The 12,558-nt window shown below is 43.2% G+C and overlaps 1 protein-coding gene across 10 annotated transcripts in view; it reads right to left on the reverse strand.

Moving 5' to 3' along the window:
* Positions 1 to 12,558, reverse strand: part of LOC133480183 (adhesion G protein-coupled receptor B1-like) — a 274,432-nt gene that overhangs the window by 129,728 nt on the left and 132,146 nt on the right. For all 10 annotated transcript variants that reach the window (XR_009789207.1, XM_061777927.1, XM_061777930.1 and 7 more), the window contains 2 exons: positions 12,044 to 12,187; positions 1,083 to 1,158 (listed from right to left, as the gene is read on the reverse strand). Coding sequence is in view for 9 of the 10 variants with exons in the window: in XM_061777927.1 (XP_061633911.1) it covers positions 1,083 to 1,158; positions 12,044 to 12,187 (220 nt within the window). In the remaining variant the exon portion in view is untranslated. The remainder of the gene's footprint in view (positions 1 to 1,082; positions 1,159 to 12,043; positions 12,188 to 12,558) is intronic.

A 12,558-nucleotide genomic window follows, 5' to 3' on the forward strand; every position in this document is an offset into this window, starting at 1 on the left:
TTTCTCCAATTCTGTGTGTTGCCTAGCAGATCATAACGGATTATGCAGCCACAAAGTCCAGATTTCTTACCCGAAGCAATTGAACATATCGTATGCAAATGCAGTCACTTAAATCACCATGTGCACTTTTGTTTAAGAAATTCAGTACTTATTGGATGGATACAAATGGGACTGCGGCATAAATTGACAGATTTAACATACCCCATCAAGGAGCGTCTGGAAAGTATTCAGACCCCCTTAAATTGTTCACTCTTTGTTAAAGCCTCACATACACCAATGCCATGCAAGGCGCTGCGAGGCCCCTTTGGAGCAAATTAGGGTTTGAGCGTCCCCCCCGACCCCCCGACCCCCCACGAGAGTTCACAGTTCAGCTTTGCCGCAGGACTGCGCCCGAGGTGGTGCTCTCTATTCTACGAGGGGCAGTCACAAAGTGATGAGACCAATTTAGTTTACCCTACGAATAATCGATTTGTTTCTGAAATGTCCCTGGTTTGTAGTTTAAACGCTTGTTTGAAGGTTTATTACAAAACAAGTTTTGTTTACACCTGTCCTCTTCCTGTCAGTCATTTTAGAAACGATGTCATTGTTGGATTCCCATCAGAAGCAGAGAGCTGTGATTGCATTTCTTGCTTTGGAAGGGGAACCATCATCAAATATTTTCAAAATTGTTGGAACATGTGCATGGGGAAAAAGTGGGTGTCCAGGATCAGAGGGTTAGGAAAAGAGCCTGCTTTGAGTGATCCTTGTGACAAATAAAGGAGCAGCAGACCATCCTCAGCGGTGAATCCTGGGAACAGAGAGTTACCATGGATGACGTCAATCATTGTGTAATCATTGATGACGTAACCCGAACCCCACACATAGTTCCCCTTCCGAAGCAAGAAATGCAATCGCAGCTCTCTGCTTCTGATGGGAATCCAACAATGACAGGCTTTAAAAAAAAGTACTAGTAGGTTCAATTAAATTGGACTCATTAGTTTTGGACGGCCCCTCATAGTTGACATTGTTATTATGTGGGAAAACTACAAAATGTGATCTATTTTAAAAGAATCAATGCAAAAGAACAGTTTTTTTAAACTTACCTTTGCAAATTCAGAACACTTCCCAAGTTTCTGTACAGAACGATACCTGTTACAAATGTCGAGGAGTCATCTGAATCTGAGAGACGGGGAGATCAGGAGAGAAAAAAACTTGGTCAGGGTCAGATATGAAAATCTCAATGGTGCAGTGGTCTTGGTTTGAAGAAAAGGCAGGTCATCCTTGCTGCTTTTTAGAATGGAGGCGGCCAACATGACTCGGCAACTATAAATGCTCTACTATGAGACGAGCTAGTATCGCATTATCCTACAATCCAGCAGTTACTGTACGCGTCACCGGTAGCGCTTCTTTCTGCTAAAGCTACTGTACAAACTGTATCACAGGAGCATGTGGCATCCTCATTCGGTTGAATATCCTCTCGGTTTTGAAAATGGAAGCAGTCACTTAGTAGTTCATTCAGGGGGGATCTTCATAAATCTGAATATCACCCTGGATTACGGATCCAACTCTAGTGTCTTTTCACCCGCCTACTTGTCTGGCTAGAGTCTCATGGCATATGGTACTGGGACTTTGTGTGGAACCCTCAATTCATGGTGCAGAACAGTTCCCAAGTTTCTGTGTAATGCTTGTTACAAATGCTGAGGTGTCATCTGAACCTGTTTGTACGAGAAGAACATATTTACTAGCATCTTTTTAATTTGAACAAAAATGTGAACTGCAAAGCATGTGAACTACTGAAATTCATATTATTCGTCGATGACAGATTATAAAAGATTATAACATCTAACATTTGTACCCTCGGTTTACTAATCTGTACTCTCAATGTACTAATGTTTGATAATAACAAGCAATCAATAAATTTAAGTAAAACATTTTTGACGTGGGAGCTGTAAATAAAACGGTCAAATTCAGGTGTAAACAGAAGAGGTAAACATAGAGAGAGTGAACAAAAACCTTTCTGTGTGTATTAATCGAGGGCAAGATTAGCTGGAAGTGTCACATTAAACAGGTACAAAGTAAACTGTCTTGATGCGTTCCTGTCTCGGCCAAAGAAAAACATGTTCTTATGTTCTTACGGAGATACATATACATCAAACACCTACAGTACAAAACCTTACATTACCCTTTAAAGGTCAGAGGACAAAGCCGTCCAAGGGCTCCGGCCGCCCTGCACTCGAAGCTCTTCTTTTGCTTTTGCTTTTTTTCCCCTCCTCCCTTTTCCATCAAATCCACCTGTTCCTTGACCCGGACCAGCCAAGCATTCGGGAGATCCACCAGCCTCCCTAAATTGTGTTCCACGCAACGTAAATCCAACGTGCGGTCTACTAAAGTACAGATTGGTGCATATTTGGGTATACATTAATGGTAACAGGAACTCCCAGCTCCATGCATTGCACACCGTACATCCTCACAGCAGCTTATAAAACCCACAAAATCAGGAACTCAAAGAATTAAATACTGTCAAGAAATCAGTCCAAATTGTGCAGGCCATGAATGTTTTAAACTGAGTGTCACACACTAATCACTTCCTAAACTCAAAGCACCTGCAGAGGTTTCCCCAGGGGTCATTAAATTGCTTCGGTTTGGTTCAATTGTCTCACTTGGGTTCAATATGGAGAAGACTGCTGCAGACTTGACAACTGGCAAAGAAGACCATCATTGATACCATCCATAGGATGGGTAAGCCACAAAGGTTCATAGCTAAGGAGGCTGGCTGTTCACAGAGTGCTGTGTCCAAGCATATCAATGGAAAGTCGAGTGGAAGGACAAAATGTGGCAGGAGAAGATGCACCAGCAAAACAGGTGACCGTGGGCTTCAGCGGATTATCAAACAGAGAAGATTCAAGAGTCTAGCAGAGACGGCTGGCAACCGGTTCAGGGTGTACCCCGCCTCCTGCCCGATGATAGGTGGGACAGGCTCCAGCACGCCCGCGACCCGCGTGAGAAGAAGCGGCTCAGAAAATGGATGCGGGGATGGATAATGGATTCTAGCTAACATGACCTCCATCATCTGAAAGTCTGTTTATTATCAAACGTTACAACCTTAATGGCAGCACTCTCCTGCTTTCAAAAGCCCGCATGCATCTGTGCTGCTCCTCTCCCTGCCTGTTGCCGGGCGCCGGTCGAACCTGCTGTTGCGTCACAGACGTGGAGACCGCAGCAGCCCCTCGAGAGAACATATCTGTGATGTTAGAACATTTGCATCATCTAAAAGGAGATTCTTCAATTTCTTTGCACTCAACATCTGCACACCGCCTTCTTTCATGACAGAGTGCCTGGAAGAGGTGGGGCAGCTTTTGTCCTCTAGGCTGATTGGTTCAGGCCACTGTCTATATTAAATATAAACCAATGGGCTGCTCCTTTGTCAGTGCAAAGACACTACTATACCGCTATAGCGACACTAATGGTGTTACGATAGCAAAATTCTGACTTCCGTACGTTAACCTGCGTAAAACACCTCGAAACCAGTACTGACACGATACCAAGGCAGAAATCAACAATACCCCTAAAAGCCAAAACAACTTCAAATACCTTTATATTTATTTTTATAATTCAAATCTTGAAAAATAATGGAATTTTTTAAGCCCACTCTTAACGTTAAAAAAAAATAGATCAATGCCTACATATATATATATATATTTTTTTTTAGGACCGGTAAAAAAAAAAACGAAACTGGGTGGAGTACTGGTGCTGTGTCAAAATACCTTGGTCTCGCACTGGTATTGGTACTTGGTGCAACACTAATTGACACACTACTCAAAGGAGGTTTGAAGTGTTTTGTGTGTGCGTGTGTGTGTTGGCAATGTGTGTGTACCTCTGTTAAGCCTTTAAAGTGCACCCGCCATGGTGCTTTTCAGTTTCAGTGTGAGAGACGCTTCTGGTGTTACGTCTCAGAAGTCGAGCGCTTGAGTGTTTGGCGGATATTGATACCACTGCTTTAAATGATGAGGAATGGTGCTGTTGCAATTGGTTAGCTTTAAAAGGATGATTATGCGTGTCAGGGCTTTGCAAATAGCGTAGGCGGTAGGATTATCCAAAATATGAACTGTCCGTAGGGTAATAGTAATTGTCTGCCCCCACCAACTGAATTTCATGTGGTTCCCCTTTAAGACTGAGGTCTGGCGACGGGTCTGGGTAAACCCACACTTGAACCTTCATCTGGTTGATGCAGAAGTCAGCAACGGAACTTTTTAAGAAACAGATGCTTAGGTAAGGTATGTACTGCATGTATGGGTTTAGAATATTTGTAGTTGAGTAAATGTATACCATTCCGGAAAAGCATTCAAAGCAGTCAAATGCTGTGATCTGCTCTGCCAGTGTTGTTTTCCCTTTTGGCATTTTGCCTCAATGACACAATTTCCCACGTGCCGTTGCCAAGGTAACTGCTCCACCATCTTCCATATAATAACAAATAAGACCTCTTGACTTTCTCATCCTCCTACATACAGTTGGAAGAAAAGGTATGTGAACCTTTTGGAATTACCTGGAGGTATGCATAAATTGGTCACCATATTTTACTGTAACGGATTATGTGAGACACAACGATAGACAAACAACGCCTGCTTAAACGAACACAACACGAACAGTTACTGTACATGTTTCCGTGTAATTACACACACCAAACATTCGCAGTGGAAGGTGGAAAAGGTACGATGCAAAACTTTGGATATAATAACTGCTCGAGCCTTCTTTGGTAGTAACAAACTCAACCATTTCATCGATAGAGAGATGGATGGATGGATGGATGGATGGATGGATGGATGGAAGGGCAGATGGACAGACAAATGACCACTTCTCTACAGTACGATCTTACATTATTTAAACCAAACCGATGAAGTTTATAGTCCGTCGTTTTCAACTCAAATCGATATATCGACAACATTATTCAGTCGGATTCTCCGAGTTACCGTTACACGATACAGTATATTGTAATAGAAAGTACTTGGTTATTTTTTAAAGGAGGTATTTCTCTACTTTGTCTCGAGTCATCGTTTGACTTTAGCAACATTCGATCGTGAGTTTCTTCAGATCGACTAATTGCTACATGGTGACGTCATCAGCGAAATATTCCCACCACGCACGACTTCTCCTGTTTCGTTCTCACAGTACGGTGGTGCTCGTGTCAAGTTGTCGCTTTATAAACGTGTTCAAAAACAACAACAACAACCAAGAAAAACATTAACATCAACATGTTGTGATGGTATTCCTCTTAAAAAACTGGTAAATATCATATTCTTCAATTTGCAAAATAACCCACTTGCTTGTTAATTCCTAGCGTGTATATTTCAAAATGTACAATCTATCAATTCATTGGCAACTCACACGGAGGGCCGATAGGTCAGCGGGCGCACGCCACCGAGTGACTTTTCAGCCTTGCACTTTGTGTTCTTCTCATCCGGAGCAAATACATCAGCTTCATTTTTCCAGAGGTGTGTCTGCGTATGTGCTCTCTTGATCGATCGCACTATTTCATTATAGTTATTTGCATATTCACGAACAAATTACGAGTGATGCTTTCGCTACTTTCAATGCGCACGATCTCCTGAGGCAATTATTTAGCTCACTTGACTCCACTACGATATTACACGACATTATTTCAACATAACAGAGGAATGAAGTGTGAGTTACTTTACTGCTGCAGCATTTAATCCATTCACTTGGCAAAATATTATATTATCTATATATATTATAATATTGAATCATTTTTCATGTTCATCAACGAACTAGGGTTGGGGCTTTTTGACAGTTTATGCATATTTCTACACAATTTACCGCATACACATGACTGCTGCTACATTTAGACCATTCTTCTTTTTTTTTTTTTACTGCAGTCCGATATTCTTTTCATCCTTGCAGTCTCTGTTCTTACAATCATAAATATAGTGACTGCAATTCTCTGGAGACCTCCAGGCTTCACTTCTGACAAAGAGATTAATTGTACGCCTGTGTGAAGCGTCCTTTTCCCCACGCCACCTGGATGGTCAATAAACAGACAAACAAGACAAGGTCTCGTCACACTCTTGACTTAGGGTAAGGGATCCATTGAGTTCGGTCTGGACTTCGGTTTTTTGGAACGAGGCTGTACATCACTGAGGCTGTGACGTGTGCGTGCGGGCGGGCGTCCCTCCCTCCCTCCCTTAGGATGAAAGAGAAGTCATGAGACTTTCATACGTAAGCTTCGGGAATTCCATCCGCCCACATGCATCCGTTACAGCCAACATATTTCCAAGCTACTTCAAAAACCTAACTAACCTAACAACTTAAGTAGATTTTTGTATTTATTATCAACATCAATATCATGTTTCAAAATGAGTAAGGTAATACAGTAGTTATAAATCGTCAATTTAGCCTTAACCTAAGCGTAACAGATGTATGATCAAAACGTTGTATTATGTTCTGGATGAAAAATAAATCAAATCAAACTCAATCAGTAATGAACAGTTTACCTTTCGTTTTGAACGCAGACTGTAAAGCAACAAATGAGTGGTTGAATCATCGTATTTAGAATGCAATTAGCACACATACGCTGACTGACTAGCATCCCTGATTCGAGGTTTTAAGGGTTTTGACAGGATTGAACTTCTAAAATCAGTATTTTATCCTTTTCAATTGAAAAAATACGACTTCCATGTTTCCTGCATCTGCCGAGTATTAGCCACACATCTGTTACATTACAGGCGTAATGTAACCGTGAAATGTTTAGTTCATCATTTCGAGAATACAGACGCGTCGTATTTTCAGTAATGCGATCGTGACACATGTGCCGTCTTACCAACATCCACGATTGAAGTTTTTCAGAGATATTTCCGCCTCGACTTTAAAAACGACGGTATTTTCTGCACAGTCCGTCGTTGATTGTTTTTGACTTCCATACAGCTAGCGTTCGATATATTTACAGTACGTCCGGAAGGCTAACTTGCCCAGCACAGATCAATCCAGTTGGATTGTAGGAATATAAATCGATACATCATTTAACGATTGAACCGTTACACCACTAAGACCGGACCGACCGGACCGATAGCGAGATAGAAGGGAAGGACCGAATCTGGTACACATACAGAGAGGCCTTCGGCAAGAAGAAACCCTTCTTTCCCGCTGATGTGTCAAGGGTGAAATACAACTTCCATCTGCTGAGCCATCTGAAAACATCCAGCTCCTCTCTTCTAGGACACGATATGGCCGCTTCATAGCGTGCCAGGCTGCGGGCGGAGAATGTAGCTCCCAGGCAACAGCTGAGCTTTCGCGGGCATCCGGGGTGAACCAAGTGAGTCGTGCATGTATGTGTGTAAAGGAGGTTAGTAATATGTTTCCTATTCATCTAAATGTGCTCTTGCATAGCTGAAATGCATATAAGCCAGATTGTCTGTGTCCAACAAAAGGAAAAGTAGCCTGGAGGTAACAGAAATCAGTGATTCAAATAATATCTTCAAAATGAGGTTAGTTGGTTTGAACAAAGCATTGCAAGCTTAATTTGTACTTTAAAAATGCACAATATTTGCATAAATTGGGTGTGTCTATTAGAACGTGAAAAATGGTCTCACTGCAGGAACAGTCAGTGAAGATCAGCTTCATTTCGGAACTGGCCACATTGGACTTCATGACAGGCTAGGACTCAGCCTCATCTTGGCTTTTACACCCACTTCTTATTTTTATTGATTTATTTTTGTCGGTGTGTCATATTATGGGTTATCAAAACCAGTTGCTGAGGAAAAGAACAATACCCAAGTTCAAACAATATGTGGACTGCAAATAAATATGGGGAGCTCCCATAAGGGAGCTCCCCATATTTATGCAAACATCCCAGAGTCATACAACATGTCCCGCTTCCCCCACCGCAGACATTCAGACCAACCAGCTGTTATTCTAATACAAGCACACAAACCACTGACAAAACAACATAGGTCTGAGATTACAAACATTAGGGCCTGGCCAGAAGGAGCAGCCTGAGTTTTGCTGGGATATACAGGATGCAAGGCTGGGAGGTGGAGCAAAATTGAACAGAGGAGGATGACCTACGATAACGGGCGGCTCTGTTAATCTGGAAGAGTTCGGTGAGATACTGAGGGGCCAGGTTATTGATGGCTTTCAATGTGAGAAAGAGGATCTTGTAGGAGATGTGGTGGGTAATGGCCAGCTCGTAAAGTTGTTGTAGGTCAGGTGTGTTGTGAATTGTTTGAGGGATGGACGGAGATGGGAGATGTTGCGGAGGTGAAAGTAGGCAGACCAGGTGATGGAGTTAATGTGTGTAACCTGAAATGAGAGAGTGATTTCACTGTTCACTGTGAGAGGCAGTTATGAAAGGGGTCAGCGAATGAAAACAGGCTTCACCAAGACAAGTCGAGTTGGCAAGTGGATGGTTAAGATTGGTCGATAAAGTGCTGTATTTCAGAAGCAGAGGGCAGTTTGAAGCTCGAAAGTGGACGGTTGACGGTGGTCGGACCAGCGAGGGGAGATGAGAGCTAATTGTAGGTGGATATTGGCAATGTTTGTGTTTAAAACTGTCCTTATGGAGTTACCTTGTTCTGTGGAATAGAAGTGGGCACAATGTGTTGTTGACTATGGAGAAATGTTGCTTGAGTAGTCATGGGATTTTTGCAGTGGAGAGCATGTCTTTATAGTGTAGACTGTGAGTTGTGTACATACTCTATTCTTGTGGATAGTGAGGCCATTTTTTATAGAGGCATTCTAGTTGACGTCCTTTAACTTTCAGTTTATGGAGTTCAGGTGTGAACCAAGCAGTAGTGATTAAAGTACACACTCCAAATTAGTAAGGGAGCTAGGGAATCCAGGAGTTTGTGGTCCATTATTGCAGGGTGTGAAAGGTTCATCAAGGGTGGATGAGTAGTTAATGCTTGGGAGACTTTCAATACCAGCAGTGAGAGAAGATAAATGAATGTCCTTTATGTTATGGAGTGAGACAAAACGGGATTGTTTGCTTTTTGAAAGTAAAATATTGACATTAAATGAGACTAGTTTGTGAAAAGAAGCTGGTGGGTCGGCTGCAGAACAGTTGAAAGGGTGTTGCCCCTTTCAAAAAGAAAGCAAACGAGGCCCAGAACCTGTCCTTAAGAGTAGGTAGGGAAATCAACATATTGTTGTCAACCAAAACTGTCCAAAAATGGATATGAATTATGTCGTGTAGGGGCTATTTATATTGTCAAAATCAAAATTAAAAGTCACCAAGCAGGATTAAGTCAGCGGTTAATGATGCGATGTGTGTGAGAGACAGGCGAGACGTTCCACTTCTCGTGGTGAACCATCATGAGACCTCCTCCCCGTCCAGTACCACGAGCTGAACAGATGCAAACAACCCTAATAGTGAGGGTGGAGGACTTTAAATACTGAGGGTCAACACTCCAGCGCAATGGTGAATGGGAAAAGGAGGTGAAAATATGGATCCAAGCAGGTTGGAATGGGTGGGGGAAAGTTTCAGGTGTGTTATGTGATAGAAGAGTCTTTGCTAGGATGAGGGAGAATGTTTCTAAGACAGTAGTGAGGCCAGTCATGATGTATGGCCTACAGACTGAGATACGGAATATGTTGACGAACAGTGTATTTCACAGTGTACTTAAAAAAATCTGGGTTAAATTATCCATCCATCCATTTTCTTCCGCTTAGCCGAGATCGGGTTGCGGGGGCAGTAACTTTAGCAGGGAAGCCCAGACTTCCTTCTGCCCAGCCACTTCATGCAGCTCCTCCGGGGGGACCCCGAGGCGTTCCCAGGCCAGCCAGGAGACCATAGTCTTTCCAGCATTTCCTGGGTCATCCCCGGGGTCTCTTCCCGGTGGAACACCTCACCTGGGAGGCATCCAGGAGGCATTCTAATCAGATTCCCGAGCCACCTCATCTGACTACTCGCAATGGGGAGGAGCAGCAGCTCTACTCTGACCCTCTCCAGGATGACCGAGCTTCTCACCCTATCTCTAAGGGACAGCCCGGACACCCTGCGGAGGAAACACATTTCGGCCGCTTGTATCCGAAATCTGGTTCTTTTGGTCACGACCCACAGCTCGTGACCATAGGTGAGGGTAGGAATGTAGATTGACCGGTAAATTGATAGCGTCGCCTTTCAGCTTAGCTCCTGCTTCACCACAACGGACCAATACAAAGTTTGCATCACTGCAGACGCTGCACCGATTCGCATGTCGATCTCCCGTTTCATTCGTCCTTCACTTGTCAACAAGACCCCAAGATACTTTAACTCCTCCACTTGGGGCAAAATCTCATCCCCGACCTGGAGAGGGCACTCCACCCTTTTCAAACTGAGGACCATGGTCTCAGATTTTGAGGTACTGTTTTTAATCCCAGCCGCTTCACACTCCGCTGCAAACCGCTCCAGTGAGACTTCAAGCTCACGGCTTAATGAAGCCAACAGAACCACATCATTTGCAAAAAGCAGAGATGCAAAACTGAGGCCACCAAACCGGACTTCCTCCACACCTTGGCTGCGCCTAGAAATCATCCATAAAAGTTATGAACAGAAACAGTGACAAAGTGTTGTGTGTTATGCGTCATGTGCCTTGGCAGAGTCCAACCCACACCGGAAACGAATCTGACTGACTGCCAGCAATGCGGACCAAACTCTGACACTGGTCTTACAGGGACCGAACAGCCCGTATCAGGGGGTTCGCCCGTATCAGGGGGTTCGGTACCCCATACTCCCGAAGCACCCCGCTCAGGACTCCCAGAGGGACACGGTCGAATGCCTTCTCCAAGTCCATCCTCAAAAAGGCCCAGCAGTACTTCCTGCGGCTTCTGAGGAAGCACGGCCTGCCACAGTAGCTGTTGAGGCAGTTCTACACAGCAGACATCAAATCAGTCCTGTGTTCATCCATCACAGTCTGGTTTGGTGCTGCAACAAAAAAGGGCAAATGCCGACTGCAACGGACAACCAAAACTGCTGAAAAGATTGTCGGTACCCCCCTACCCACCCTTACACACTGCCAGAACTAAGACAAGAGCATGCAAAATCCTCTTGGACCATCCACATCCTGGTCACCACCTCTTCCAGCTCCATCCCTCAGATAGGCGCTATCGATCAATGCAAATTAAAACAAGCAGACATTCCAACAGCTTCATCCCTCTTGCCATTAACTCCTTAAACAGTTAACTTCCATTTCCATTGTAACATGCTGCCAATTTCTGTGGGGTCAATTCTACATTACTCGTGCACTCACTGTAGTAGTCTCGCCACCCTGCACTATTTGCATATCTGTTGTTGACCAATACTGGCCACTCATGTGCTTGAGAAGTATCTGCTCCATTTGCACAATTGACATTGTCCCAGATGATCGCACTACTAGTCACTTTAAACTGCATACATTTCTTGAAGTGTCTGTGCCATTTGCACAATGGTCACTGCACCAGACTATTGTTCTATTAGTCATTTCAAACTGCTCTAATTGCCAGAGGACTCAGCATCATTTTGCACAATTGTAAAAAAAAAACATAGTTATAGTGGTAACTTTTTATTGCTCAGTGACTGTGTTTTTATGTTGTTATGTCTCAAAAGTATTCTTTGTCAATTGACTGTCTGTTGTCGTACTAGAGATACCGGAGACAAATTCCTTGTGTGTTTTTTACAAACTTGCCAAATAAAGATGATTCTGATTCTGATAAAAGATATTGTCCCCACGGTTGCCTTGTCACGGCCCTCTTCGCCATTCACCCGAACCAAGAGGACGTGCTCAGACCCGTTTTGCCAAATGCGGAAGAAGGTTGCGCATATACCGGATTGTTACACTATTTTGCTTTGGTTCATCCCTACCTCTGTACTATGCTAGTTACCTATTCTTTGTTTCTTTCTTCCTTTGTTTCTCTCTTTCTTTCTTTCTTTCTTCCTTTCATTCAGTCTTATTCTTTTCCTCCTTTCACTGCAGAGGTGTTCCTGCTCCAAGGACTGAGGACAACAACTGAACCATTCAATTTGCAATAATGATTTTCGTAGTAAAGCACATCAATCAACCACCCTATAAATAGCTTGTATAGTGTGTACAACACTCACCTGGCTTGCCTGTTAGCAGGATGTGTTTTGGGATAGTGACTCTGTCCTCTGAGTTGCGGGCCCAGTCCACCATGCCCCTCCAGCCCTTCATTGGGAAGCTGATATCTGCGTTACTCAGCATTGGACGCTTGTGGATGCTCAAAACTGTAGCAGAGATGACAGAAATTATTAATGCATTACCTAATAATACCCTGGACTCAATTAGTCTGGATGAAACAAACCAGTAAAGAATGCATGAATGAGGACTGCAGAACACTGCAAATAATAGCTGGTTCATATAAATACACTGTGATGTTAACAACACCAAATAAAGCAAATGGAAAGAAATCCAGTTGCTAATGTTCAGCTAGATAGATAGATAAATAAAGAAATATATAGATAGGACGTATATATATATTTAAATTGTTTTAAAAGGTAATCAGTCGATTGTTTTGATAACGCACTGGATTTAAGCATTGCCGTTAACACAGCAGTTAGCACTGTCAAGATTACTTTCTTCTTTGTCTCTTTTCTCC

Source organism: Phyllopteryx taeniolatus, chromosome 6 (assembly GCF_024500385.1).
Source record: "Phyllopteryx taeniolatus isolate TA_2022b chromosome 6, UOR_Ptae_1.2, whole genome shotgun sequence".
Taxonomy (NCBI): domain Eukaryota; kingdom Metazoa; phylum Chordata; class Actinopteri; order Syngnathiformes; family Syngnathidae; genus Phyllopteryx; species Phyllopteryx taeniolatus.